Source organism: Parasteatoda tepidariorum, chromosome 7 (assembly GCF_043381705.1).
Source record: "Parasteatoda tepidariorum isolate YZ-2023 chromosome 7, CAS_Ptep_4.0, whole genome shotgun sequence".
NCBI lineage: Eukaryota > Metazoa > Arthropoda > Arachnida > Araneae > Theridiidae > Parasteatoda > Parasteatoda tepidariorum.
In genome coordinates, this window is record NC_092210.1 from 91142832 (window position 1) to 91168270 (window position 25439).

The 25439-nt window shown below is 34.5% G+C and overlaps 2 protein-coding genes across 2 annotated transcripts in view; one reads left to right on the plus strand and one right to left on the minus strand.

Moving 5' to 3' along the window:
• Positions 1 to 8512, plus strand: part of LOC107450693 (monocarboxylate transporter 5) — a 32046-nt gene extending 23534 nt beyond the window's left edge. Inside the window, exons 7-8 of the mRNA XM_043055974.2 lie at positions 2250 to 2375; positions 6142 to 8512. Of these exons, the coding sequence (XP_042911908.1) occupies positions 2250 to 2375; positions 6142 to 6272 (257 nt within the window). The 3' untranslated portion in view covers positions 6273 to 8512. The remainder of the gene's footprint in view (positions 1 to 2249; positions 2376 to 6141) is intronic.
• The window catches only part of LOC122272596 (monocarboxylate transporter 12), a gene marked incomplete at its 3' end in the record, with an annotated part of 552146 nt that overhangs the window by 60712 nt on the left and 465995 nt on the right, over positions 1 to 25439 (minus strand).

The window sequence follows — 25439 nt, forward strand, 5'->3', positions numbered from 1 at the left end:
GATTTTGCGTTACCCCTTTTATGAAAATCCCGCTTGATGCCTTTTTCTACAAACAGATCAAAAAATTTTTTTTATTCTATTCAAAATGGTTTTACTCATTTTTCCATGCTAGCTTACATATATATATATATATATTATAGTATGTTAAAAGCTTTAAAATGAGAAAATTCGAAGTCAATGTTCCGTATTACAACATAGTCCGATGTCCTGCACGCGAAGTCGAGCACTTTAAACGAGGACTCATACCGCACACCCTCTGTCCCTACCCAGACTGATAGGAGTGGCCACCCATCCGCACACTGACCGCAACCAGTGATGCTTTGACCTCGGTGATCTGCTGGGAAGAGTGTCTCAGCGATCCTGCGAGGTGGTTGTACAGTGAGAGTATATCCATCGCTCACTCCGCTGCTGGAGATCAGGAGATTGTGAGTTCAATCCTAGCTAACTTAACGTGAAAGTCGGGAGAGAGTGGTGCCAGCTTAGGTATCGCTCATGTTGCTCGACTGCGGTTAAAATGACGTGGTAATCCTGCTATGGTTGGTATAGTAGTACTTAATTTACCCTAAGGCTGCACAATCAGTAACGGTCTGTGAGACATCCCTGTCTAAGATAAGACACGCCTTCACAATCAGAAAAGGGTGTGGCTCAATCGCTTTGATGACCCATGCCTCAAAGTCATGAACTTTAATGTTAATTAAAAGATCGATAACCTGGGAGTTATGATTTTGCCTTTTTTATAGAGGAGTGTATGGGTAAGAGTAAAGTACGCGTGAAAATCACATTTTTAAAACTTCTTTTGAATGTAATTTTAAGAAAAATTTAAAAAAATTCCTCTTGAAGCACATCAAATTTGAATTAAAAGTAAGTTGAGGGTAAGTACCATTGCAGGAAATTTCTAAAGAATGTTCTACTCAAAAATGAAAATCGGATTACACATTTTGCTTACAAAAGAGAGTTCCACAGTGCAAGTCAAAGTTAAAAACGCGACTTCCTTTCGTAAAAACAGATTTGTGATTTGCTTATTTTTGCTCAAAAACTAGATTACGTAATATTTAAACTGAGAAATCTTGTTCCCTCCACCTGCTCAGTCTCTATAGAGAACCGAGGTTGCACAGACTGTATAACCAAATCTACCATTTAGGAGTTGACTATTTCCATTTAGTGCCTCCTTTAAAAATACTGTATTTCAAGGTAAAAAATCTGAGTTCCAAAAATCTGTTTTATTTCATTTTACAACCGTCGTTGAACAGCCAACACAATTTTCGGGACTACCCATGTTCATTTTGAACCCAATACAGAAGAGAACTCCAGAATCAAGTGTTGGGTGAAATTTTCCTTCGTGGAGGACTTTTTGATGGAACTAACCCGCATTTGCGTTACATGGAGAGGAAGACCACGAGAACATCCCACGGTCAACCCGATGGCAAGGGGACTCTAACTCATGATCCGTCTACCACTGAGGATATTTCACGTCAGCACTGTGGCCGGTGCAATCCGGGTGCGTAATTCGTATCGACCAGCCATCGCCGTTTCAAAAATTTGAGACTAACGTAAAATATTTTTCGAAATTATATAAGAACACTGAATTTTATATTCATATAAGGGGAAAATCCATATTTAAAAAAATTCCTATATTCTATTTTTCATGTAGGGGAAAGTGGGGTGAGACCGGATAGTTAAGATTCTGTTGGAATTATTAAACTGTTCGATCGAGAAACTGTCAGATTTTAACAGACATGTAAATGCAGGAAGAAAATGAATTCATTGTTTAGTTGTGCTTAATTCCTGAAAAGTCATAGCTGTACTACTTTTTTAATAAATGATTTATTTTCCATCCTAGAAAGTAAAATCATCCAGTCACATGCTAACACTATGGCAAATTTCGAAATTCTAGAATTGCAGTGAAGAAGTAGCATTTTTATTTTATACGTACATCGTTAAGAATGCTATACGTGTAATTTACATGTGACGTTGTCAAGGCCGTACACAAGAGAGATGAGAGCTGTATAAAATTCTTTACAAAAAATCTAGTGTTTCTCAAAGGAAAAATGGCAGATAATTTCTTATAAATAAATTTTAGTATAAAAGGTCTTAAATTTTACAAAATATGAAAATAAGGATGAGTTCGCAACACTCCTAATTTTTAGAATTTGAATTTTTGATTCATTTTTATTTAAATTATGTTAATAATACATCGCTCTCTGTATATATATATATATATTTATATATAATGTGTTCTTATTTTTCAGGCTGTTTTGCCACTCTTCGGTCAATAGTAATTGTTGAACTTTTGGGTTTAGAAAAGTTGACAAACGCATTTGGTCTCCTCTTACTTTTTCAAGGCATCGCTTCTATAGTAGGAGCTCCAATCGCAGGTCTGTTTTATTTAAGTTTTTAAACGAAAAATATTCTAAACTTATCTTTAAAAGAAAATGATGTGTATAAAGTATCATTATTGCTGCTTCACGCACACGCGACACTGGAAAGAGACACTGTTGAGACACGCCTGGCGAATCGATATTCGAGAATTGATAATCGATATTCGAAAGATCGTGAAAGAAAGATCGTGCGTACTGAATGCGTCTCACGAAAGTGTGCGCAACGCATGCAGGGAGAACAAATCTTGCAGAAATTATTCAAAACTCTTAATTTTATTCTGTTCTTGTTTAATTTTTTCTCTCGTGAACCGTTTAAATCTCGTGAATTTTGATCCTACACTATTTTAAAGATTTTAAATTTTGCTGTTGGTGATTGAAATGGGCTGCAGGTGGCGTAGAGCAGAACTCTCTCTCTACCTATTGCAACACTTTGTATGCTTTCCCCAGTAGCGTGTGGAGAGTCATAGAGGAAGGAAGTACGTTAGTTTCTCTCTTGATTTTCATATAGATTAAAATCTTTTAAGTTGGAAAACTATATGGAACTGAATACTACATCAAACATAGTTCTAAAGAAAAGCATCACGGAAATTTTAAAAAATACTTTTATTAAATAAAAAGGAAAAATATTAATAGAAAAGGGAAAAGTACATTCCTATACAACTGAAAAGAGGAGGAGAGGGAAGGGAGAAGGCCAAAGGCATGAAACCGGTCTCTCCCCAGATGGAGTATTCGAGCGTTGCGATCGCGAATTGAGATCCTATTTCAAAAAGTAGAAAGCAGAGAGGATTATGCTCCGGAAAAAAATCCGGATTTCCAGAGTTTTCGCTAACCGCGATCCGGAAGTTTCCGGAAATCCAAGGTCTAGAAATATCAAGAAATCATTGATCTCATTTATGTATAAAAAATTTTCTATGTTTTATTTAAAAATATTAGAACTAGAATTTATACTTTTATTTTTAAATATTTGTAATCTCTCATTTGTAAATATTTTTTCTTTTAGAATAATAACTGTGATTAGACTTAAAAGTAAACTTATACATAATTATTCATTTAAATTGTGCTGCATATAATTTATTTAGAATTTCATGTTTTTAAAGTATCAATGATTTAAATTTATGAAGACTTTAATTTTTTCGACATGCGTCATTAATAATTTTACTCGAGAATTTTTCAGGATTTTTCAGTTGGGCTCACAATTACCCCTGAGAAAAGAATCGGAGTCTTTAATTTTTATTTTTCATAAACTATTCAGCAACTTTCATGACTACTCTGTTGTAAGAGCTCTTTAAAAATAATTTAACAACAGTAAAGATGATTAGTTTGCAACTCGGTGTAAATTGTCAATGCCATCTAGTGTCAGAAATAACAATTCATTGCACCGCTAAAATCGTCGATCAGTGTGTATTTTGAGCATCATTATCTAGTGCCAAAGCACAGAGTGAAGTCTTAACTCTGTAGCCTTTGGCATTGTCAATTGTTTAAAAGATATCGAAACAGATGCACTAGTATACTTTATTCAAAACTTCATTGATTTAAAATACAGTCAAACTAAGCTATAGTGANTTGATCCTACACTATTTTAAAGATTTTAAATTTTACTATTGGCGATCGAAATGGGCTGCAGGTGGCGTAGTGCAGAACTCTCTACCTATGGCAACACTTCGTATGCTTTCCCCAGTTGCGTGTGGAGAGTCATAGATGAAGGAAGTACGTTAGTTCTTTCTTGATTTTCATATAGATTAAAATCTTTTAAGTTGGAAAACTGTATGGAACTGAAAACTACATTGAACATAGTTCTAAAGAAAAGCATCACGGAAATTTTAAGAAATATTTTTAATAAATAAAAAGGAAAAATATTAATAGAAAAGGGAAAATATCGTAGTACATTCCTATACAACTGAAAAGAGGAGGAGAGGGAAGGGAAAAGGCCAAAGGCATGAAACCGGTCTCTCCCCAGATGGAGTATTCGAGCGTTGCGATTGCCAATTGAGATCCTATTTCAAAAAGTAGAAAGCAGAGAGGATTATGCTCCGGAAAAAAATCCGGATTTCCAGAGTTTTCGCTAACCGCGATCCGGAAGTTTCCGGAAATCCAAGGTCTAGAAATATCAAGAAATCATTGATCTCATTTATGTATAAAAAATTTTCTATGTTTTATTTAAAAATATTAGAACTAGAATTTATACTTTTATTTTTAAATATTTGTAATCTCTCATTTGTAAATATTTTTTCTTTTAGAATAATAACTGTGATTAGACTTAAAAGTAAACTTATACATAATTATTCATTTAAATTGTGCTGCATATAATTTATTTAGAATTTCATGTTTTTAAAGTATCAATGATTTAAATTTATGAAGACTTTAATTTTTTCGACATGCGTCATTAATAATTTTACTCGAGAATTTTTCAGGATTTTTCAGTTGGGCTCACAATTACCCCTGAGAAAAGAATCGGAGTCTTTAATTTTTATTTTTCATAAACTATTCAGCAACTTTCATGACTACTCTGTTGTAAGAGCTCTTTAAAAATAATTTAACAACAGTAAAGATGATTAGTTTGCAACTCGGTGTAAATTGTCAATGCCATCTAGTGTCAGAAATAACAATTCATTGCACCGCTAAAATCGTCGATCAGTGTGTATTTTGAGCATCATTATCTAGTGCCAAAGCACAGAGTGAAGTCTTAACTCTGTAGCCTTTGGCATTGTCAATTGTTTAAAAGATATCGAAACAGATGCACTAGTATACTTTATTCAAAACTTCATTGATTTAAAATACAGTCAAACTAAGCTATAGTGAACCTTCAAAGGATAGAAATTTCGGTTTCTTTATAACCAAGAGCGCGCTACATTTGTACTGCAAACAATTTTAATTCATTTTTCCAAACCCCTCTTCTTTTATTACACATTAATTAAATAAACGACCCATGAAATGAAATACAAAAATGACTGAAAAATGATACGTAGTAACAAAAAATGCGTTAATTTTTATTTTTTTCTTGCTCTTCGTCAAAAATTTTGAGTACAAAAGTAATCTTTAGCCGCTGAGCAATCCTGCAGGTAAGATATGGAAACACTTCCCAACTCTCAGATAATCTTTCCTGAATTTATGTTATTCCGGTTTTTAAACCTGTCTAACCAGACATTCGAGCATATAGAAGTACTCTCACCAAAACGCTTTGCTAATTCATCCCCTTAGACTTGAAGCATTTGTCCAGATTGCGGATTCTTTGAATGCTGAACCAATTCAATTATGCTATTCAATAATGAAGCAAACGAGAAAAATGCTTATTGCTACATTCCATGCTATAGATGGTTTTAAAAATAGGTATATGTATTTATTTTGAAGTAGACATTTCGAAATTATTACCAAAAAAGTGAAGAAAATAAATCAGACGAAAGTTCATAATATCCAACTTCCTCTCTTCTTTTAGTTCACTGTATCCACAAAAAATAATATTATGTGTGTATAGCAAGGCACGCGAGCGAATATTTCATTCACTATATCCGGGAGTTCACTATAAACCATGTTCATTATAGCGGGGTTTGACTGTATAAAGAAGGTGATAAAAGTCTACATATTTCAAGCTCTCAAAAATAGTCGTTCATTCTCAAGACTTGCCAGGCATGAAAAAAGAAGCAAAAGTGATTTGAAGCGTAAAGTTGTAAACAAAAAATAATGCGGAAAAAAACATTCGGAAATAATTGACTTATTTTTTATTCTTTACTTATTTGCATTGATGAGTGTTTGTGTCTTCCAATAGGTATGTTCTATGACATGACGGGGAGCTACGACGCACCTTTTTACATCTCTGGAATACTCATTCTCTTGTCTGGCCTGTTAGGCATACCCTTGCCCTACATCTCCAGGTGGGAAAAGAGGACATTCACTTGAACGCATCACTAAAGTATCTCATTTAGACTGGACAACATATGTGCACTCATAATTAAACTGCATAGTTTTTAAGATACACGAAGTTGATCTCTTGACTAATTTGATCTTAATGATCAAGTAAGGAACTGACATAAACATTTCGTAAACTATTTCTCTATAATTGTTACTGTCCCATACGGTATGGAATTATAGCGAATTCATGATTTCTTGACGTCTTTCTTTTCTATAATTCTGTGTTTTTTTTTCACGGAGGAAAATTAAGTCATCAAGAGTAAATGATGCAGTCAGAAACTTGAATAAACAATGAAATTTTCCCTTTATAAGTTGACCACCTGTCTTAGATGGCCGTCAAATAAATGTAACACAAATGGTCAAGTTACACAAGATTCACAGTATGGAATTATAACAAATTCCTGTTTTGTTGGCGTCTTTCTAAGCTATGATTTTGTTTTACGGGAGAATCATGAGTAATCATGAGTAAATGATCAAGCCAGAAACTGGTATAAATAATCAAATTGTCTCTTTATATGTTGACCGGCAAATTAATGTCCCACGAGTGGTCAACCTACATTTTTACAGTATGGATTCATAACAAATTCATGCTTTGTTGGCATCACTCAAGCAATTCACACCGCCCAGGAAAATCCTGATAAGTGGAATATATTCTCCTGCGGAAATCTCACCAATTAGGATCAATTAGGACCCTTTCTCTGAACAGCAGGTGCGTGAAGCGAATGTCGCTATGTTTTTTGCCATGAATATGTTCTGCTATAAGCATTTGAATGACAAAACGTGGAATCACATGTGTATAATATGCGTTTTTAAAATTGATTATTTTTGCAAAAAAATAATCAAAAAACTGATTAATTTTTGATTTTAACTGATTAAAATTTATTATATTTGCAAAAGAAATTCTTGCTCCAATTCTATTTATTAGCTGCGGCTGCTTCAATTTCACCGAACGAACTGCAATTTTCAATTTATTCAAACCTCTGAGAAGAACTTGCAAATTAAATGAGGTAGAATCAGCATCCCAACTATTACATTTTATATTCTAAATTATGAAAATAAATTTTGAAATTAGTTTTTTTTTTTGTTATCTGATGAAATAATTCATTCATTATAATTAACAGTAAATATTTTCATTAATCCTAATCTTATAAAATTATGGGAAGGCGCCTGTTTTTTTTTTAATTTTAAAGCGTAATCTATCCTTTAATATTGCCAAAGCTTGAAATATTCAATTAAAAAAACAATAGTAAATTCAAAATGATTCTACTAATCACCTCGAAGAACTCTTAGCTTTAAATTTCAATGGCATAATTTTAAAAAAAATTTATCTCAAATATCCGGATGCATTATCAAAATTTTAATCAAAATTTTAATTTTTTAAGAAAGAAAATGCATAAACGTTTCAGCTCATTAGCACTATTGAGCTGAGTTGTCTAATTCGTATCACCAGCTCCCTAAATCCTACCAAATTTGAGTAAAATGACTAAACAAATAAAAAGAAAATAAATAATCCAAAACAAGTGTTTAGTGTTACAATGTAAAATATACTACATTTCCTGAACTGTTACGAGTTCAGTAAATTACATTATAAGTCAAAAAAGTTAATATAAAACATAGCAGTTTATTACTAAGAAGAACTTTTCAGGACTTTTATTTGGAATTAAAATCATGATTCATTGTAAAAACAAACACTTATTGGTGTTTAGTTTAATTATGTTTCAGATGCAACAGACGAAACTTTTTTCAAATTTTTGGAGGCACGTTTCTCATGAACCCAAGTTTCACCCTATCATCAATTGAATGAGCCTCACGACCAAAGCAAACCGACCATGTCAAATCTTCAAGAATGGCTGCCTATTTTTGAGTTCTTGAATCTTATTTCCCTCCTGTATATTTTTGAAGCTAATGAAGTTTTTGAAACCAAGTAATATCTTAACCGCTTCAGTTTCTTGAGATTATTTTATAAGGCACTTTTTGATTCCTTAACACGTATAAACAACGATATGAAGATTTTTGATGTCTCGCCATACTTAATTGTGATTTGTTTCTTCCTCTCTTGCATGTCAATGGGTGACCCAATACATGTGTATGCATTAAGACTGCTCATTGGTCAACTGATTATTTTAATTATTACAAGCTTGTAATAAAACATATTTTTTTTTTCTCAACAAAATGTAAGCTTATAAAGTTTTATGTAAAAATAAAAAATGTGGTTCATTAGTTATTAATTTTTGGTTAATTTCATTGTCTGTACCATTAAATTTTCCTTTTAATGCTTGAATCCACGGAATAACTGAGTTTTGATTGAAACTTGAACCCAGTATCCTCAATACTTCAGTAATAATGGATCTCGGTAACATGTGACTGATGTCACCGAATCAATATATTTTCTTTCAATATTATTACTTTTGCAGTAGAGGCCGGGATAGCCTGGTGGGTAGCGTGTTAATCCCATATCCAAGAGGTCGTGAGTTCGAATCTCGCCGGCCGAAGTATTCTCCTGTGGTAAATGGTAACTGGTGCACGTTAAAGTTGTCGGGTCACAAAGTCCTCCTTATTCCCATAACAAACCAACACCTCTGGGGGTACTGTATTGGAGATCATTCTCTGGTTCAATTCAAAATACGATATCTGTGGATGTATTTATGAACGCCCATTCAAACAGGCTGTGACGATGGAGAAAAAAAATGCACCCTCTGCCTTGGTTTAACTTAGCAGGCTCTCTGGTATTGGCATTAGAGTTGTTCATTGCTTGGGGATATAATAAAACTCTATATCATTAAAGTGTCATAAATACAAAATTAAATAAAATTAAAAAAAGAACTTAACTAAAAAAGATAGAACAATTTTTTTTTGTTTCAAAACATTTAAAATAATATTTTATTTCAAATAAGTGGATACGGAATTGCTCGAAACTCCCCTGGCAGCATAGCTGACAAAGATAGGAGTGTTAGAGCAATACATAATATTTTCCAATGTGTTTTCATTTTATTTTCACCAACAAGCACTTTTCAAGACTTTTTAAAGTACTAAGAAGTTCCCTGCGCACTTCGCTCAACAACCCTCCTATAGTGGCCTCTTGTTCATCGTTGTTTCTTTTTGTTTTGTTTTGTTTTTTCGCTTAAAAGTCGATATTTTTCACAAAAGAGAAAGATCATTTTGGTCAAGAAATATGTAATTATTGAAATAATGTGTAAGAAAAATGTGTTAATATGTTAGTCGTAACAAAACGAATGTATTTGAAAAATACATATTAGGATTAAATGAAGATTGTTGTAGTTAATTTACGTCGCACTAGAACTGCACGATGGGCTATTGGCGACGGTCTGGGAAACATCCCTGAGGATGATCCGAAGACATGCCATCACAATTTTGATCCTCAGCAGACGGGATGGCACCCCTGCTTCGGTAGCCCGACGACCTGCACGCGAAGTCGAAGTACGGTAGAACAGTTTAACGAGGACCAATACCGCACACCCTCGGTCCCTACGCAGATTGATCCAAGTGGTCACCCACCCGCACACTGACCGTAGCCAGTGATGCTTGACTATGGTGATCTGCTGGGAACCGTGTCTTAACGATCAGTCCACTGCGGGACGGATTAAATGAAGAAGTACACTATCTGAACGGTTCGCTTTTTTCGTTCCAGTAATTCGAAAACGTTTTTTCTTTCAGCATTTGAAGTTTTATCTGAGCTCACATTTCAATTCACTCCCCAAGCCAACAATTTTGATTGTTTTCCATTGATGAACTGACATATTCATGATGGTAACCATCATCTGAATGTAGGAATGATTTATGATGGTCCAACATAAGAATAGCAATTTGTTTGTTCATCTTGAATCATCACGAATTTCCATCCTAGAATCTTAAAAATGACGATCATGAACCTCAGTCATCCCAACGTAGGAATTCGGAAATATATTTTTCCCACTCTAGTATACCCTGATTTCGACAAAAGTATTTTTTTATTCCAACTGTATATTAACCGTGTGTGTGTGGAGTGAGAAAAAAAAGGGGGAATGGGTGTTCTCGGTCGTTGGAGCCCTGATCTGCCCAGTATGCATGGATGTAGAATTGAGTTGGCCAACTGGCATTGAAGGGAGATCCCAGAATGGATTTCTTGGTTTCTTGCAGCACGCAAGGCTTCTCGGGATTATGGGGTGTGAACAGGTTGTAAGTGATGTTCTCGCAGTCCTCGGGTACGTTGGTGGCCACACGCATTCAGGGCCGGCCCCAGGGCAGGACGGAGCGCAATGATCTAGGGGCGCCAAAATGATAGTTGACAAGATTGAGAGGCGGCAGGCGGAATTTATCATTTTTACTTCTAAGCGCATAATTCAAATAATATAATATATTTAAACATTAAGGCAAAACCTAGTTGAATTCAATTCAACATGACAAAACCACGCCTTTCAAGAATTGATTGTATTTCATATAATATTTTTGGTCTAAACAATATTTTGGTCTAAATAATACTTTGGTTTATATAATATTTCGGTCTTTTTGTATAATATTTTTGGTCTAAAAGACATGCCCAGAAATGAGCTACTGGCTCATTGCAAAGATTTGGAAATAGTTTTAACTGATGGAAATTCAAGCGATCTTAACGCCCTGGAACAAGCCGATGAAATAAGCATTGTTTCGTCATTATTAACAAAAAAGGAAACCCCTGTTGAAGTTCTCAAGTTTATCGCTACACTTAAATTCGCACCAAACCTCAACATAGCATTAAGAATCCTACTTACATTGCCAGTCACTGTGGCTTCAGGGGAAAGAGGCTTTTCAAATGAAAAATTATCTCAGAACGATGCGGACGCAAAATCGTCTCAATGGATAGGCAATGATAGGCTATAGAACACCAAATTAGTGACAAATTAGACTTGAAATCACTGGTTCGTGAATTTGACGAAAGAAAAGTTAGAAAAAGTGCATTTTAATTACTTTGGTTAGTTAGAATTTATTTATAATATGGGATATTAGTTTAGTTAGCATTACTACACTTTAATCTTTGTTATTTTGCCTTAAATGCTAAATTGCTTATCTTGTTATCTGATGATTGAGTTTTTAATAAAATGTTTTTTTTATATATTTTTTTCAATGTTTTCTTGACTTTCTGATATGGTTGCATGAGATTTACTTTTAAAAAAACGGGGGGGGGGGAGTAAAATTAAGGTTTCGCCCGGAGCGCCAAAATGTCTAGGGCCGGCCCTGACGCATTGGATAATCATACCAGGGAGGGCCAGTCGAGAAACACTCCAGATCTTCGATGCATTTTCCTTAAACCGAGCTACAACGAAACAACACTTTATGTGCATCTCTACTCAAGTCCCGCAGTGGACTGATCGTTAAGACACGGTACCCAGCAGATCACCGAAGTCAAGCATCACTGGCTGCGGGTGGGTGATCCACTTGGATCAGTCTGCGTAGGGACCGAGGGTGTGCGGTATGGGTCCTCGTTAAACTGTGCTACCGTAAAGTGCTCGACTTCGCGTGCAGGTCGTCGGGCTACCGAAGCGGGGGTGCCGTCCCATCTGCAGAGGATCAAAATTGTGATGGCATGTCTTCGGATCATCCTCAGGGATGTTTCCCAGACCGTCGCCAATAGCCCATTGTGCAGCTCTAGTGCGGCGTAAATTAACAACAACAACAGCATCTCTACTCAAGATAAAATGTGATAATAATAAGAAGGAAATAACAACAGACGATAAAAATAGAACATTTTAAAGAGACTACTGTACTAGTTCATTAAATATTTTTTACTTGTGATGCTGCACTGTAGCTATAATCGCTCTCCTGATTATCCCGAGTTAACACGTGCATGAATATTTATTATAACGAGATAATTCGGGCGCAGCAGAATGTGTCTGTACGTTTATCACGTTTTGATTCGACCGGAAGCAAAAGAAGAAAAATACTGGAAGTTTGCCAAGTTTTGTTTGCTTATGTTGGATTGTGGGACTGTACGTGTGCTTTTTTTATACAGGATGTTTGCTGAATTGACGTAGGAAAACGCATCAATTCACTGTGCTTTAAGAACTATCCTACAAAAACTTCAATTTTTTCCCCTTTATATCTGGGGATAGTAAAACGGAAGTTAATTGTTTTTTTAAACACAAAAAACTTGATTTTGTTCCTTCTATTTATGAATGAAACTCGATTCATGTGCGTTTTTTTTTCTTCAAAAAAAAGGATAACGGTTCTTAAAGTATACATTTATTTATTTTTCTAAAAAAAAATCCAGAAATGCTTGAATCGCAAAAAATGACTACAATGAGTGAATATAGTTTTAAATCACAATTAATTATAACATTCACGATGCATTTTAATGAGTTGTCTATTGAAAAAAGAGATCACTATTTTCATGAAAGATGTATTTACTTCCATTAAAGATAATTTAAATGGCTTCCATTATGACTCAAGATATTTACTTTAAAATAAAACGATGTTCCTGTAGGAGGCAAAGAGGGTCGTTTTCTTCGCTAATCGAACATATATATCGATTATTGAAGTCTTTCCATCAGGTATAAGAGAATCTATTTCGAATTTTGTAAATAGCAAAGCAAGCGATGCTCAAGGCCAATAGTTTGGTGAACACTTTTTAACTGTAAATACAGTCCCTGGCCAATGTATAATCTTAATTATCAGATGATACTATGTGTATATGTTTCGGTGATGGGAATGTAAGGCGTCAAATGAAACAATATGACACATCTTCTTTAATTATAAAAGATAACAAACCATCAAGAAACTTCACAAACTCTAATTAACAAGTTATTCGTTAATAAAACATTTAAAAGTTGTTATTAAAAGAACAATTAAAATTTAAACTTTCGATTGTAAACATCTGATACTCCAGGTGGGCGTCACCGGGTAGAAACGGAATATCGGTACGAAGTCTCGGACGCTGCACAACAACCCTTTTCGAAGGAATGTTGGAAATGAATAGTAACTCAGTGTTCGGCGCGAAGCGCCGCTAACTGATTCATCTAAATTTAATAGGCATAGATTAGGTAGTCATAAATTGAATAAGGTACAATGATATGATTGAGGAAGGGTTTGGAGAGACTCCATTTAAGAGTTAAAGCTATATACAAGCACTAGCACAATTAATTAATTAATTATTTACAAAAGGAATAACATTAATAAGCAAAATATATTAAAGTCAAGATAAACTATATACAAAATTATTTACAGAATTACTTGAATAGATACAAAATTATTTACATTATAATACATGGGGTAAACTAGGTAGCAAATAACCATTTGTGTTATTGTTAATATAGTGACCCGGTCGTCCCGGCAAATCACCGCTCGTGCCGGGTTGCTCACTATTCTTGGGCTTACAGATCTCTGGCTCCCCTGGATCGGACCCTGCGAACAAGGTTGCTCCTTCACCAGGTTTACCAGAGTTCAGGTGTAGATATGTTGTTTGCGTGTGTAGTGTGAATTTGAGAATCACGGGATGTTATAAAACTTTGATAGAATGCAATCTGATGAGAGAAATGCTGCGAGTGGGCTGTAATTTGAGTTTCCTTTTCGAAGGCAAACTGTCATCTCCTTAAGTACTGGACATCAGCCATTTCACTCCCTGCCTTGGTCGTCGGTTGATGCTCCTCCGCCAATATTCATCCGCGCATGAACTATTCCGGTTCGTCCTCCTACCATCGGTCTTCGATCCAATACTCGATCCTTCTACCTCGACTTTTCATGCTATCTCAGCCGTCGCAACGTCTACACTATACAGCTTTATTGATTTCAAGTGACTGGAACCGGGTTGCGCTTGTTTACGTTTTTGTATTAATGGCTTAAATTAGACGACATGTAATATTAATTGGACATATTTTAGTTTTATTTCCGTCATTGAACAGCCGACCCACTTTTGGGTTTACGACTAGTATTGTTCAACTCCGTAGCCTTGTCATTTAGAACCAATCCAGAAGACAAGGAAACTTTTGCATTAGTACCCCCCAGAGGTGTTGATTTGGTGTGGGAACATGGAGGACTTTGCGACTCGAGAGATTTATCATGCATCAGTCACCATTTACTAGTCGGGGAGTCTTCGGCCGGAGGGGATCGAACCCATGAACTCTTGGACATGAGTCCAGTGCCCTACCCACCAGGATATTCCGACCCAAAATTCGACGATTTTATTTTATAACCGTCGTTGAACAGCCGACCCAATTTTATGGCTTTACGACTACTCATGTTCAACTTCGTATACTTGTCATTTTGAACCCAATCCAGAAGACAAGGGAACTCCTGGATCAAGTACTAGGAAGAAATCTGCCTTCAAGGAGGACTTTTTGACTGAACTGAACCGGATTCACGTTACATGCTGATGAAAGACCTCCCATTGCTAGCTCGACGGCAAGGGGACTCTAACCCCATGATCTGTCTACCACTGAGGATATTTCACGTCAGAACTATGATCGGTGCAAGCCGAATGCGGAATTCGTATCGACTGGGATTCAAACCCGGTTCGCCTCATTGGAAGGCGAACGCTCTATCCTCTGAGCCATCGCGGCGCAAAATTCGACGATAGGATAAATTAGACGATATATTAAGTAAAAATAGAATATTTAGTATATCAGGTATTGTATTAGTATACTCGACAAATGATTGCTCTAATTAATACTTGAATACACGGAACAACTGAGTTTTGATTAAAACTTGAACCCAGTATCCTCAAATCAGTACTTGAATCCTCGGAGTAACTCTGTTTTGCTTAAAACTTGATCCCAGTACCTCTAATTGGGTACTCGAACCCCTTCTCCTCTAATTAATACTTGAATCCACGGAATTGGATATGATTAGATAGAGATATTAGATAGAGATATGAATTTCATGAGCAACTTTCCCCGAGATACCTCAAAATTGACATTAAACTGTTCAAACTTTGGATTGTTCTCGTGACCAAACTATTGGGTTTCCCAGATGGCTGCTAACTTTATGTTTTGAGATCAGAAATCCGTCCAAAACAGGTATTCACAGAAAATGTGTTTTGATGTCTGATTTCTGAATTTAAAAATATCGTCTGCACTAATATGTATGTATATATATATATATATAAATGTTGTTGTTGTTGATTTACGTCACACTAGAGCTGCACAATGGGCTATTGGCGACGGTCTGGGAAACATCCCTGAGGATGATCCGAAGACATGCCATCAAGAACAAAGTAGTCTGNGGGTACCTGCGTCGTGTCTTGGCATTTCTTGGAAACAACTGCGCACAGTTGCAGCGGTGTAGGCAACCTGTACAGTCAGCTCTATGTCCTCAAAATGTTTGAGATTATTGAATAACCCTCCTTGTACAAGGTATAGCCAGTAATGCGTTTTTCTTTCTCGGAAAAAAACCCTGTCTGCTGCAAACATCGGCAGAAGTTTAAGGAGCTACTGCCATGCTGATAGTGAATTTTGCTACTCCTGCTACTCCATGACCATGACTCTCTAGAGACTCAGATATGACCTTTCTTAGACTCTTTTGACTAGGAAGTTTTGGACACACCTCCCGGTAGCCCAAGCCTTGCACCCAGCAGTTTTCATCTTTTTCGGATAGTTTAAACATTATTTAGAAGGCAAGCACTACAACGACGACGAAGACGCGAAAACTGTCGTGACCTCTTAGTCATCTAAGCAAGTGGTAAGTTCCTATGAAGAGGCTATTCTAAATCTAGTTATAGGGCATTATAAGTGTTTAAAAGAAAACATCCCCAATATGTTGACACATAGGAAGACGCATGTAAAATCTGAAAAGAAATTTGCTTCTTGAAAATTTTCTTTCTTTTGATTTTTATTTTCGAGCAGCCCTAACTTAAAAAACATGCCTCGTATTTGCAAATAGATGAAAAATTTTATTACCAAATATTTACGTTCCTGATAGTTGTATTGCATAACATGTATTGAGCGCGATCAAAACATGTTAATACAGTCATACATTAAAGATTAAGTATGTTTTTTTCTTAAAAAAAGTATATAGATCAGGGGTGGCGAACCTTTATGCATCAACGTGCCATTTTCCCTAAAAAATTGCTTAATGAGGTCATAGACGTGCCGTCAAATAATTTCAACTTCGTGATTATTAAGAAAATAATAATACCATATACTATCAACTCAAAACTCTTTATTTACATTAAAAAAAAAAACATTTTGCATTGTCTCAGTTATACGCGTAATTCAACTTAAAGTAACATCAGTGTGACTTCTGTTGTTGCAGATTAGATCACAAATAACTTAGATTAGATTGAAAGATGTTACTTTAAGCAGGACTGTTAATTTTTTTTGCTAGTTATTTATTGTTAGCTTATTTTTTATGGTTATTAATTGTTTTTATAGCATTAATTGTTAATTTTTTATTAATAATTGTTTATTATTTTGTGTGTTTTTTGTGAATTTTAATTTAATTGTTACGTATGCATCATAGTGTACTACCATTTGTGTAATAACAAATGTGATCGGTGGCGTGCCCGAAATATTGTGTCGGGTGCCATAAATGGCACGCGTGTCATTGGTTCGCCATCCCTAGAGGACGATGCCGGAAGTGTTACCTAGTGGGTACCTGTAAACTTAAGTCACGGTGGGAAGCAACATTACCCACACCGCCCCAGATACCCGTTTTATAGCCACATTCATACATCACACAATATTGAGAACAGAGATCCAATGCCCGGAGAGGAATTCACAGTCAGGTACGCTAACCACTGAGCCATCTGGCCGGCTAAACATAATTGTCAAACATAAGTTCCCACAATTTTGAGTTTGATGAGGCCATTGTGCAGCCTTAGTGCGATGAAAAAAAAGTACCTTTCCTGAAAGAAGTTTCGACTAGTAGTAAAAACCAGTTGTTACCAATTTTATTACGGCAAAATACGAGATCCTCTCTAGTTCTAAAGTTAAAAGCTTTTGTGTATTATTCCCCTGTTAAATGATAAACTTTTCAACAGGTGTTGTTGTTTTTTATCTCAATTTAAAATACCTGTGCTTTCAAAACGCTGATGCAATTTAGTAACTTTCGTAGAAAGAACCCGTGACTTTCTTCTGTTAATGATCAAGTTCTTTGATTTTCGGCCAACCTTGCAATTGAAGCGAAACATATCGATACATATTATTCATAAATTTATGGGTTTGAGAGAGTTCCACCTAGGCTGAGTAGTCTCGCCATTCAGGAAAATCTTCAGCAGCGTGAGTGTAGCGGGTTCGAATTCCGCGACAATTCTGTATTCATCTTTGGGATGTCTTTCTCTTACTTGAACTATCTGCTCTGCAAATTGACAAGATCTTATAAGCAGTACTTCTTGAAGAGCAAACTCAGGTATATTTATTTACGTCGCACTAGAGCTGTACAATGGGCTATTGGCGACGGTGTGGGAAATATCTCTGAGGATGATCCGGAGACAACATTCATACGTCACAGTCCGTTTGACAGGCAGGACACATTTACACAACACCCATCCTCAGATTATAATTTTGACCTGCATTTGACCAGAGCATGATCAATCTAAGATCCAGTACACCCAGAGGTCCTGATTTGTTATACGATTTTGGTAGACTTTGTGACCCAGATAGATTTAACGGGCACTAGTCACTATTTGGAAAACCTCCTTCCAACCCGTCTTCGGCAGACGAAATCGAACTCATGACCTTTCGAACATGAGTCCAAGGCTCTACCATCCAAACTATTCCGGTCTCCTGAAGAGCATACAATCCAGCATATAACAATAAATAAATAAATACAGGCCTGGGTGCTCAATTATTTGCCATTAAGGGAAAAGACATCAGATTTTAAAAAAAGACATATATATTGATGTTGTAGTTTATTTGCGTTGCACTAGAGCTGCACAATGGGCTATAGGCGACGGTCTGGAAAAATCCCTGAGGATGATCCGAAGACATGCCATCACAATTTCGATCCTCTGCTGACGGGATGGCGCACCGCTTCGGTAGCCCGACGACCTGCACGCGAAGTCGAGCACTTTACGGTAGAACAGTTTAACGAGGACCAATACCGCACACCCTCGGTCTCTACGCAGACTGATCCAAGTGGTCACCCACCCGCACACTGACCGCAGCCAGTGATGCTTGACTTCGGTGATCTGCTGGGAACCGTGTCTTAACGATCAGTCCACTGCGGGACTGCATATATATTCAGGGTTGGAGTAGGAATCCGACGCCTTTACACTTCAAAATATTCAGCGGATTGACACTATTTTGTTGCCATAGAGACCCCAATTATTTATTCAACCGTACGTGTATATGTGCTCGATACAAAGTGATAATTCTTGTGATCAGAAATTACTAAATAAGGAAGTCAAAGATATATCTAACTTACGGCCCACAGCGTTTGACGAAATTGTTCACAGCGTTATCAGACGGTCGGTAGATCTTTTATTTACGTCGCTCTACAGCTACACAATGAGCTATTGGCGACCGCCTGGGAAGCATCGTCGATTCGAAAACGTGTCTTCGCAATTTGATCCTCTGCAGAGGAGATGGCTTCCCTGCTTTGGTAGCCCAACGACCTGCGCGAAGTTGAGAACTTTACGGTAGAACAGTTTTACGTGGACCACGCACCCTCGGTCCCTACGCAGACTGATCCAAGTGGTCACCCACCCGCACATTGACCGCAGCCATTGATGCTTGACTTCGGTGTTCTGCTGGGAACCGTGTCTTTACGATCAGTCCATTGCGGGGTGATCGTTATCAGAAGGACAATACTTCTAGCGCAAGGAGGTTCTAAGAATTTTGTTTATTGATAAAACATACATGCGTGTTCAATTAAGGCTTATAAACCTTTGTCACGTAGAAGAACAGATAGCACAATACAGAGAAGGACATCACAAAGAATACGTCCAAAGTTACGGTGGGATTCGAACCCGCAACCTCCACGCTTAACAGAGCATTTGGTGGGCGATACTACTCCGCCAGGGAGACCCCGGTTCGAACCATATAAAATTTCACTCATTGAACAAAAACAAGAGACCGGAAGTGATCTTACGCACATTTTTTTTAAAAAAATATATATATAAAAGCGGGTGTATTCGCTTTTCTTTGCCCACGAGTGTTGAAAAAGGCTGCAGAATAATGTGCTTTCGAATTGAAGTTTGTGGGTGCTACGAATTAGTTACAAAGTTTAATCGTATAAAGTAAGTTGACTATCGTTACTTGTAGTATTTTCTTTTTAAATTAGCAGGTCAAGTTTTCAAAATTTTTACTGGATTATATTTAGAAACTGATTTTAAAGTCTTTTAGCTTACTTTCTTAGGTGTTCTAAGAGTATAAAATAAGTAATTTAATCCTCGATGAAGTGTTACACTTATTGTTCTTTTTAAGTTATTTTGACTTTTCATAAAGTAAGTGAACCTCATTTTTTTTACTGCACGCTAAATAATTAATCTTAATATCTCATAGTCCAAATATGTGCATCGCATTCAGAATTTAATTAAAGGAAATTGGCTGTACTTTATTTCAGATTACAGAAGCATTTAAAATATTCCGATGTATAGAAATGTGTGTTAAAAGCTTGAAATTTGTTAAATACTCATAACATTCTGTAATTTAGTATACCAAAAAAATTGCAAAAATTCTTAATGGAAAAATCAAACTTATTTTCAAGCTCTTGTCTTTTTTTTTTTACAGAGGGGGAAACTTTTTATTAGAAAAAAATTCTTTTTTTCGGAAAACTATTTAAAAACTAATTTTCGACTCGTACTTTTTACCTAATTTTTAAACTATTTTGTTTTAAATTGATCCTAATTAATATTTTGCAATACTTGATGAAATATTTTTTTACATTACTTAAACAATACTAAACTGCTGTTTGTAGAAAATGCAACACCATGAAGGAATCATCAGAATCAAATGAAACTCGCAGCAAATGTCAATTATAGGATATTATGCAAATTAATAAAGTTTCAGAGCCATCGCGCGTGCGTGGCGCGCGCAGCGCCCTCTGAATTGATGCTGAAAGCGTATAAATAAAGTGCTGTAGCGGGACGTTGAAAATAGTCTATGATTATTTGTTAGTGGCAAACGTTTAGTGAGACCTGAGTATGCCTCCACGACGGAAGAATAAGAAATTCAAGNTAATTTTTGCCAGTGTGTAGAATTAGATTTGTTAATATAATACTTGAAAATCTTGATAATATAATACTTCAAATGCTTAATTCTATAATGTGTCTAAATTTAACATTATTTTAATCCATGCTAAATTGTTGGACGTAAAAGAAATATTGAAATAGGAAAGTGATCCAATGATTAGAGTTAAAATGATTTATTTTTTCTTGGGTTTGATTTATTATTTTTTTGAAATCATCTTAGAGGTTTGTTTAACGTCTTTAGACCAAACACCGAATATTTAAAACTTAATTGCTATTTTTTAAAATCTTAATCTCTTGTAAAATCTTTCCTGATACTCAAAATACTGTAATAAAACTCAATAAAATACTCAAATACTGTATTCTATCGTAAATTTTAAGATAGTCTCCTTAGTTTTAGGAAAGTAATTTAATTAAATTTTATTCGATTGCATAAATTGAACTTCATAATCCACTCATCTGAGACTTTTAAATTATAAGTTATTCAAAAAATTTGGACATATTTTGACATTTTTTCTATCATACGAAATTTCCAAAACTTCCCAAATTAATATTAAAAATCTAAAATTTTACTAAACTGATTTATCATAGATGCATACTATTTTAAAGTAAACAGATTAATTTACAGTTTAATTTTCAAACTCAAAAGGTATGTAATATGCATATGAGTATTTTAAGAGGGAAAGAAATTATTAAACTGAGTTTTCTTAGTTATTAGAGCTGAGCTGTAGTCTATTTTCTAAATACTTTCATAAAAATTTCTCGTGCTATGACTTTAAGACCACGTCTTATAAAACTTAATATCTTAATACTCAGTTTTAAATAGTTTAGCTTTTTATATTGTAAGTGAGGTTTGAATCTTAATCACTTTCCGACTAGCTAGAGCTATCAAATCTCCAATGAAACTCCGTGCACAATAATGAGTTTTCTGACTACTGAACAAAAAATTAAGTCTAAATTTTATCGCCATCAACTTTTAATTACTTTTTTGACTTTATAACAGAACAAATTGAAAATTTTTCTGACCATCAAATGGAAATCAAAAGGAAACTTAGTCAATCTAAATTTGCCATCTTTTCGACAAACTATTCTGCTCAAGTATTAGATTTTTGCTAGAGAATTTCCAAAGATTCCGTCAATTTACGACTAATTAAGAGACCTCAAATGCCTCTATTTTTTGATTTAGATCAGACATGACATTTTTTCTTTAGTCTGCTTGAAAAATTGAGTGTGTATATTGTAGTTCCTAATGCTCGAAATGTCGAAATATCTAAAAAAGAAACTCTAAAAATTATTGATTTATCAAGTTTCACCTCTATTTAATTTAGGAGGTAATCTATATTTTTATTCGTGATAAATTTTAATTTATTTGAGGCAATACAAAAGGTACAATTGAGGTGAAATTTTCAATTTTCAAAATTCTCTTTACCTAGCCTATAAACATTTATGAATTGAAATTCCAATCAATTCAGTTGCATTATCTGATTAATTATGAACTATCATTAATACTATCACACGTTTGACTCTGAAATATTTTTGTCAGATTACGAAGCATTAATTTAAATTTGTCACATTTTCAAGAACTGTCAGTCGGAGATTTTGTTTTCAATTAGTCATAAATTATTAGAATTTTTAACTTAGTGAAATAGATTCAATTTTTTTTCAATTTGACTTGATGTTAATGTACAGTCCACAAAAAAAACGAATCACCCTGAATAACTTTCGTTCTAATGATCGGATTTTCACGAACTAAGTGTCAATCTTAATGGTTCCTGGGGGTGACCTCAAATATGTTGATTAATTAGTGCTAACTATTAAGTTATGAAATCAGACAAAAACGTACTTTCTCTGAATAAACATATATTTTTTTTTACATATTTGGAATCTAGACACTTGAATTAGTGGGGGTAGACAAAATTTTAAAAAAATTGGGTGGTAAATTGGGCCGCAATAAAGGTTTATATATTTGGCGATAGTCCAGAAAACCGCCAAAAAAAGTCGCCTGCGCAAATAAATATTTTAAGATAACCCATTGACTAATTCAAAAGAGGAGTGCTTAATTTTACTAGGTTGCTACGCAACCAAACTCTGATAGTAAAAAAATTGAAATAATGTTCAGTGATTGCTCGGAGGGGCTTAATTTATTGTTAATAGAAAATATCTCGAAGTTTCCAGGCCATAAACAATTTTTTTAGGGGATTTCTGTCCAAAAAGCAAAAAAAATATTATTTTAATCTCCTTTGAAAAGTAAATTTGAATCGATTTATAAATTATTTATGATAGTTTTTAGAATTTAAATACATGAACTTTTTATCTGATATTGTTTAGATTACACTGTTTTTACTATATTTATTCGAGGATTTTATACTAAAATAAAATGAGCATAACTTATTATAGCTATATACAAAATTTTAGGGATAATCATTTTTACAGTTTTAATCGAGTCTTCTAGGCAAGAAAATTTGAAGAAAAAAAAAGTGCTTGAAAAATAAAATGTAGATTGTATAATAATTCTAATGCACATTCACAAGGCTTTCTATAATTTACGATATTTCTTTTTTCTATAACTCAAGGAATTGCTGAATGTTTAGTGGCATTTTAAAAAGATTGAAATATGTTATGTTTAAGAATAAGATATTGAAATAATATGTTGCAAATTGTAGGATTCATTGTTTAAAAAATCGCTTCATTCTACTAGATATTTAGGTTACATCGTTTCCTTTGGATAAAGATGATTAGCAAATAGCATCCTCATGTTTCGATACATTCTGAAACTTATACGTTCGCAAATTCACCATAAAATGTCGCACAGCATATTCTTCAATTACGATAAGCTACATTTACCACCAAATACTGCTACTATGGTTATTTTTGCTTTCTTATATATATCTGATGATCTCTTTTTAAACAGAGCTCGTAAGATCCTTAAGATACTGAAATGGGGGCACAAAAACTTAAGAGATAAAATATTTAATTTCATTAACTCAAAATATCTGGTGTCAAAATGTTAATTTTTAAGTTAAATATAACTTTTACAATATTGATGTTCTTACATTTTTAAAGACCATATGAATCCTGATAAAATATTAAAATGCATATGTTTACTTTAACTAGTGTAAAATCCTTATCAAAATAATGATCAAGACCCAAATGTAAAACAGTATAATTGACGATAAAAACTCAACTGGCTTCAAAACATATGAAGAGGGAAGTAAAAGTCGACATGTTTCGAGTTTTCAAATATAATCGCCCATTCTCAAGACTTGTCAGGCTTGGATAACTTGTGACTTTTATTATTGGACGCTCAAAACATGTCTATTTTTATTATCATCTATTATTTTTTTAAATCAATGAAGTTTTTATATTTTCGATTCAGTTTCTTGGGATTATCCATTTAGTTACACAACATATTAAATTATTTCACTCGATATTAAAATAAGTTTTACATATGTTATAGGCACAGGTTCCTAGATTGAAAAAATAATTCACTACTTTGTAAAAAAAAAATCAATGCAGTCAACAAAAAATATTTTTTTTTTGCTGCAAGCCTTAACATTTTAATTTGAGGTCATAAAAAAATTCCGTTTACAATTGAAATTTCAAAAGTCTAATGAGAAAATGGAATGTCCCCTAGTACCAGGAATCTAAATTAAATAGTTACAAGGACAACTTTTTTAAACAAGTTAGCGTTTCCGTCCTACTCTAAGTTGTTCAAAAAGGTATTTTTTATATATCGATTCCAAAGTTTATTCTACATATCAGGGCTCGAAAAAACTCTGAAATTTTACCCGACCCCGAGGACGGCTTGTCCAACAATGTACCCGTCCTCCTTTGAAACTAACCCGTCGCTTCCAAATAAATAAAAATATAATTTTCTCTTATTTATTGCAGACATTTATATAAATTGCACAATGAATTAGTAGTTACTAGGATTACAAATCCAAGGATTACATTATACAGTAATAAAAGAAATACTAGGTTACTAATAGTGAAATCTAGTATTTCTACTATGAAATAATTTATTTCTTTGATGAAATAATTTAAATAACAAAGGTTAAGCATGTCAATTAGCATGTCAATTTTTCCGAGGATACTGCGTTTTTTAAAGGAATGACGTTTGCCAGTTCCACAATCAAGCCAATGATTTAAAGAGGTTTCTGCAGAGAAATCTGAAAGAGGTTTTCCATTTAGGTAGATGTTCATAAATGCGTTTAACATTTCTTGTTTAAGATTAGTAATTAATGTGTTTTTTTGTAAGTTCATTGCTGAAAAGCCCCTTTCAACCGCTGCAGTACTCCCAGACAGAGAAAACATCAATTCCTCCATGCGCAGTATGTTGCTGTATTTCGAGATTAAAGGGTCATTTTAGAAGTGAGGAGCTAGACTTTTGTAAGATGACAAAAATTTAAAATTTTTCACGAACATTAACGGTAAAATGGCCGTCCGCGCGGACGCTGGATTCGAGATATTTGTTGTCCGCGGGGAATTTTTGACCGCCGAGGACGGGCGGTTTTTCGGGCCCTGCTACATATATTTTAGGGTATACTTTCGGAGTATTTTGATCGAGTTTATTTTCACATCCTTATTTGTTTAAAATTATTAAATGATTTGCTCAAAATAAATTATTCAAGCTGCATGATTTAATGCATTTATAGTATGTACTTGACGGGCTTCCATCACATATCCTTAACCTTGATACCGCTATCATTAAATAAATGGAATAAGCTTAGATAAATAATAAAAGTAATTTTTCCCTCGTTTTAATTTTCAAGGAATAATATGCTTCGATCAAACAGATTTCATTCTGGAAATAGCGAAATTATTGAGTAGGTCCCTTGGAGCAATATCATTCTTATCCTCTTTTGACGAAATAGAGGAAAAATTTGTTTTCAGTTTCTGTAAAAAGTATGTTAGCCTACTTGCCACGTTTTTTTAAATTTTTTTATTAAAATAGGTTCCGAAATTGTGTATTTTTTATAGCATTTTTTTAAAAATCAGATGACTCAAAAATTGGCACAGCCTCGGAATCAATTTCAATTTTTGGTATTTCCTGCTTAACA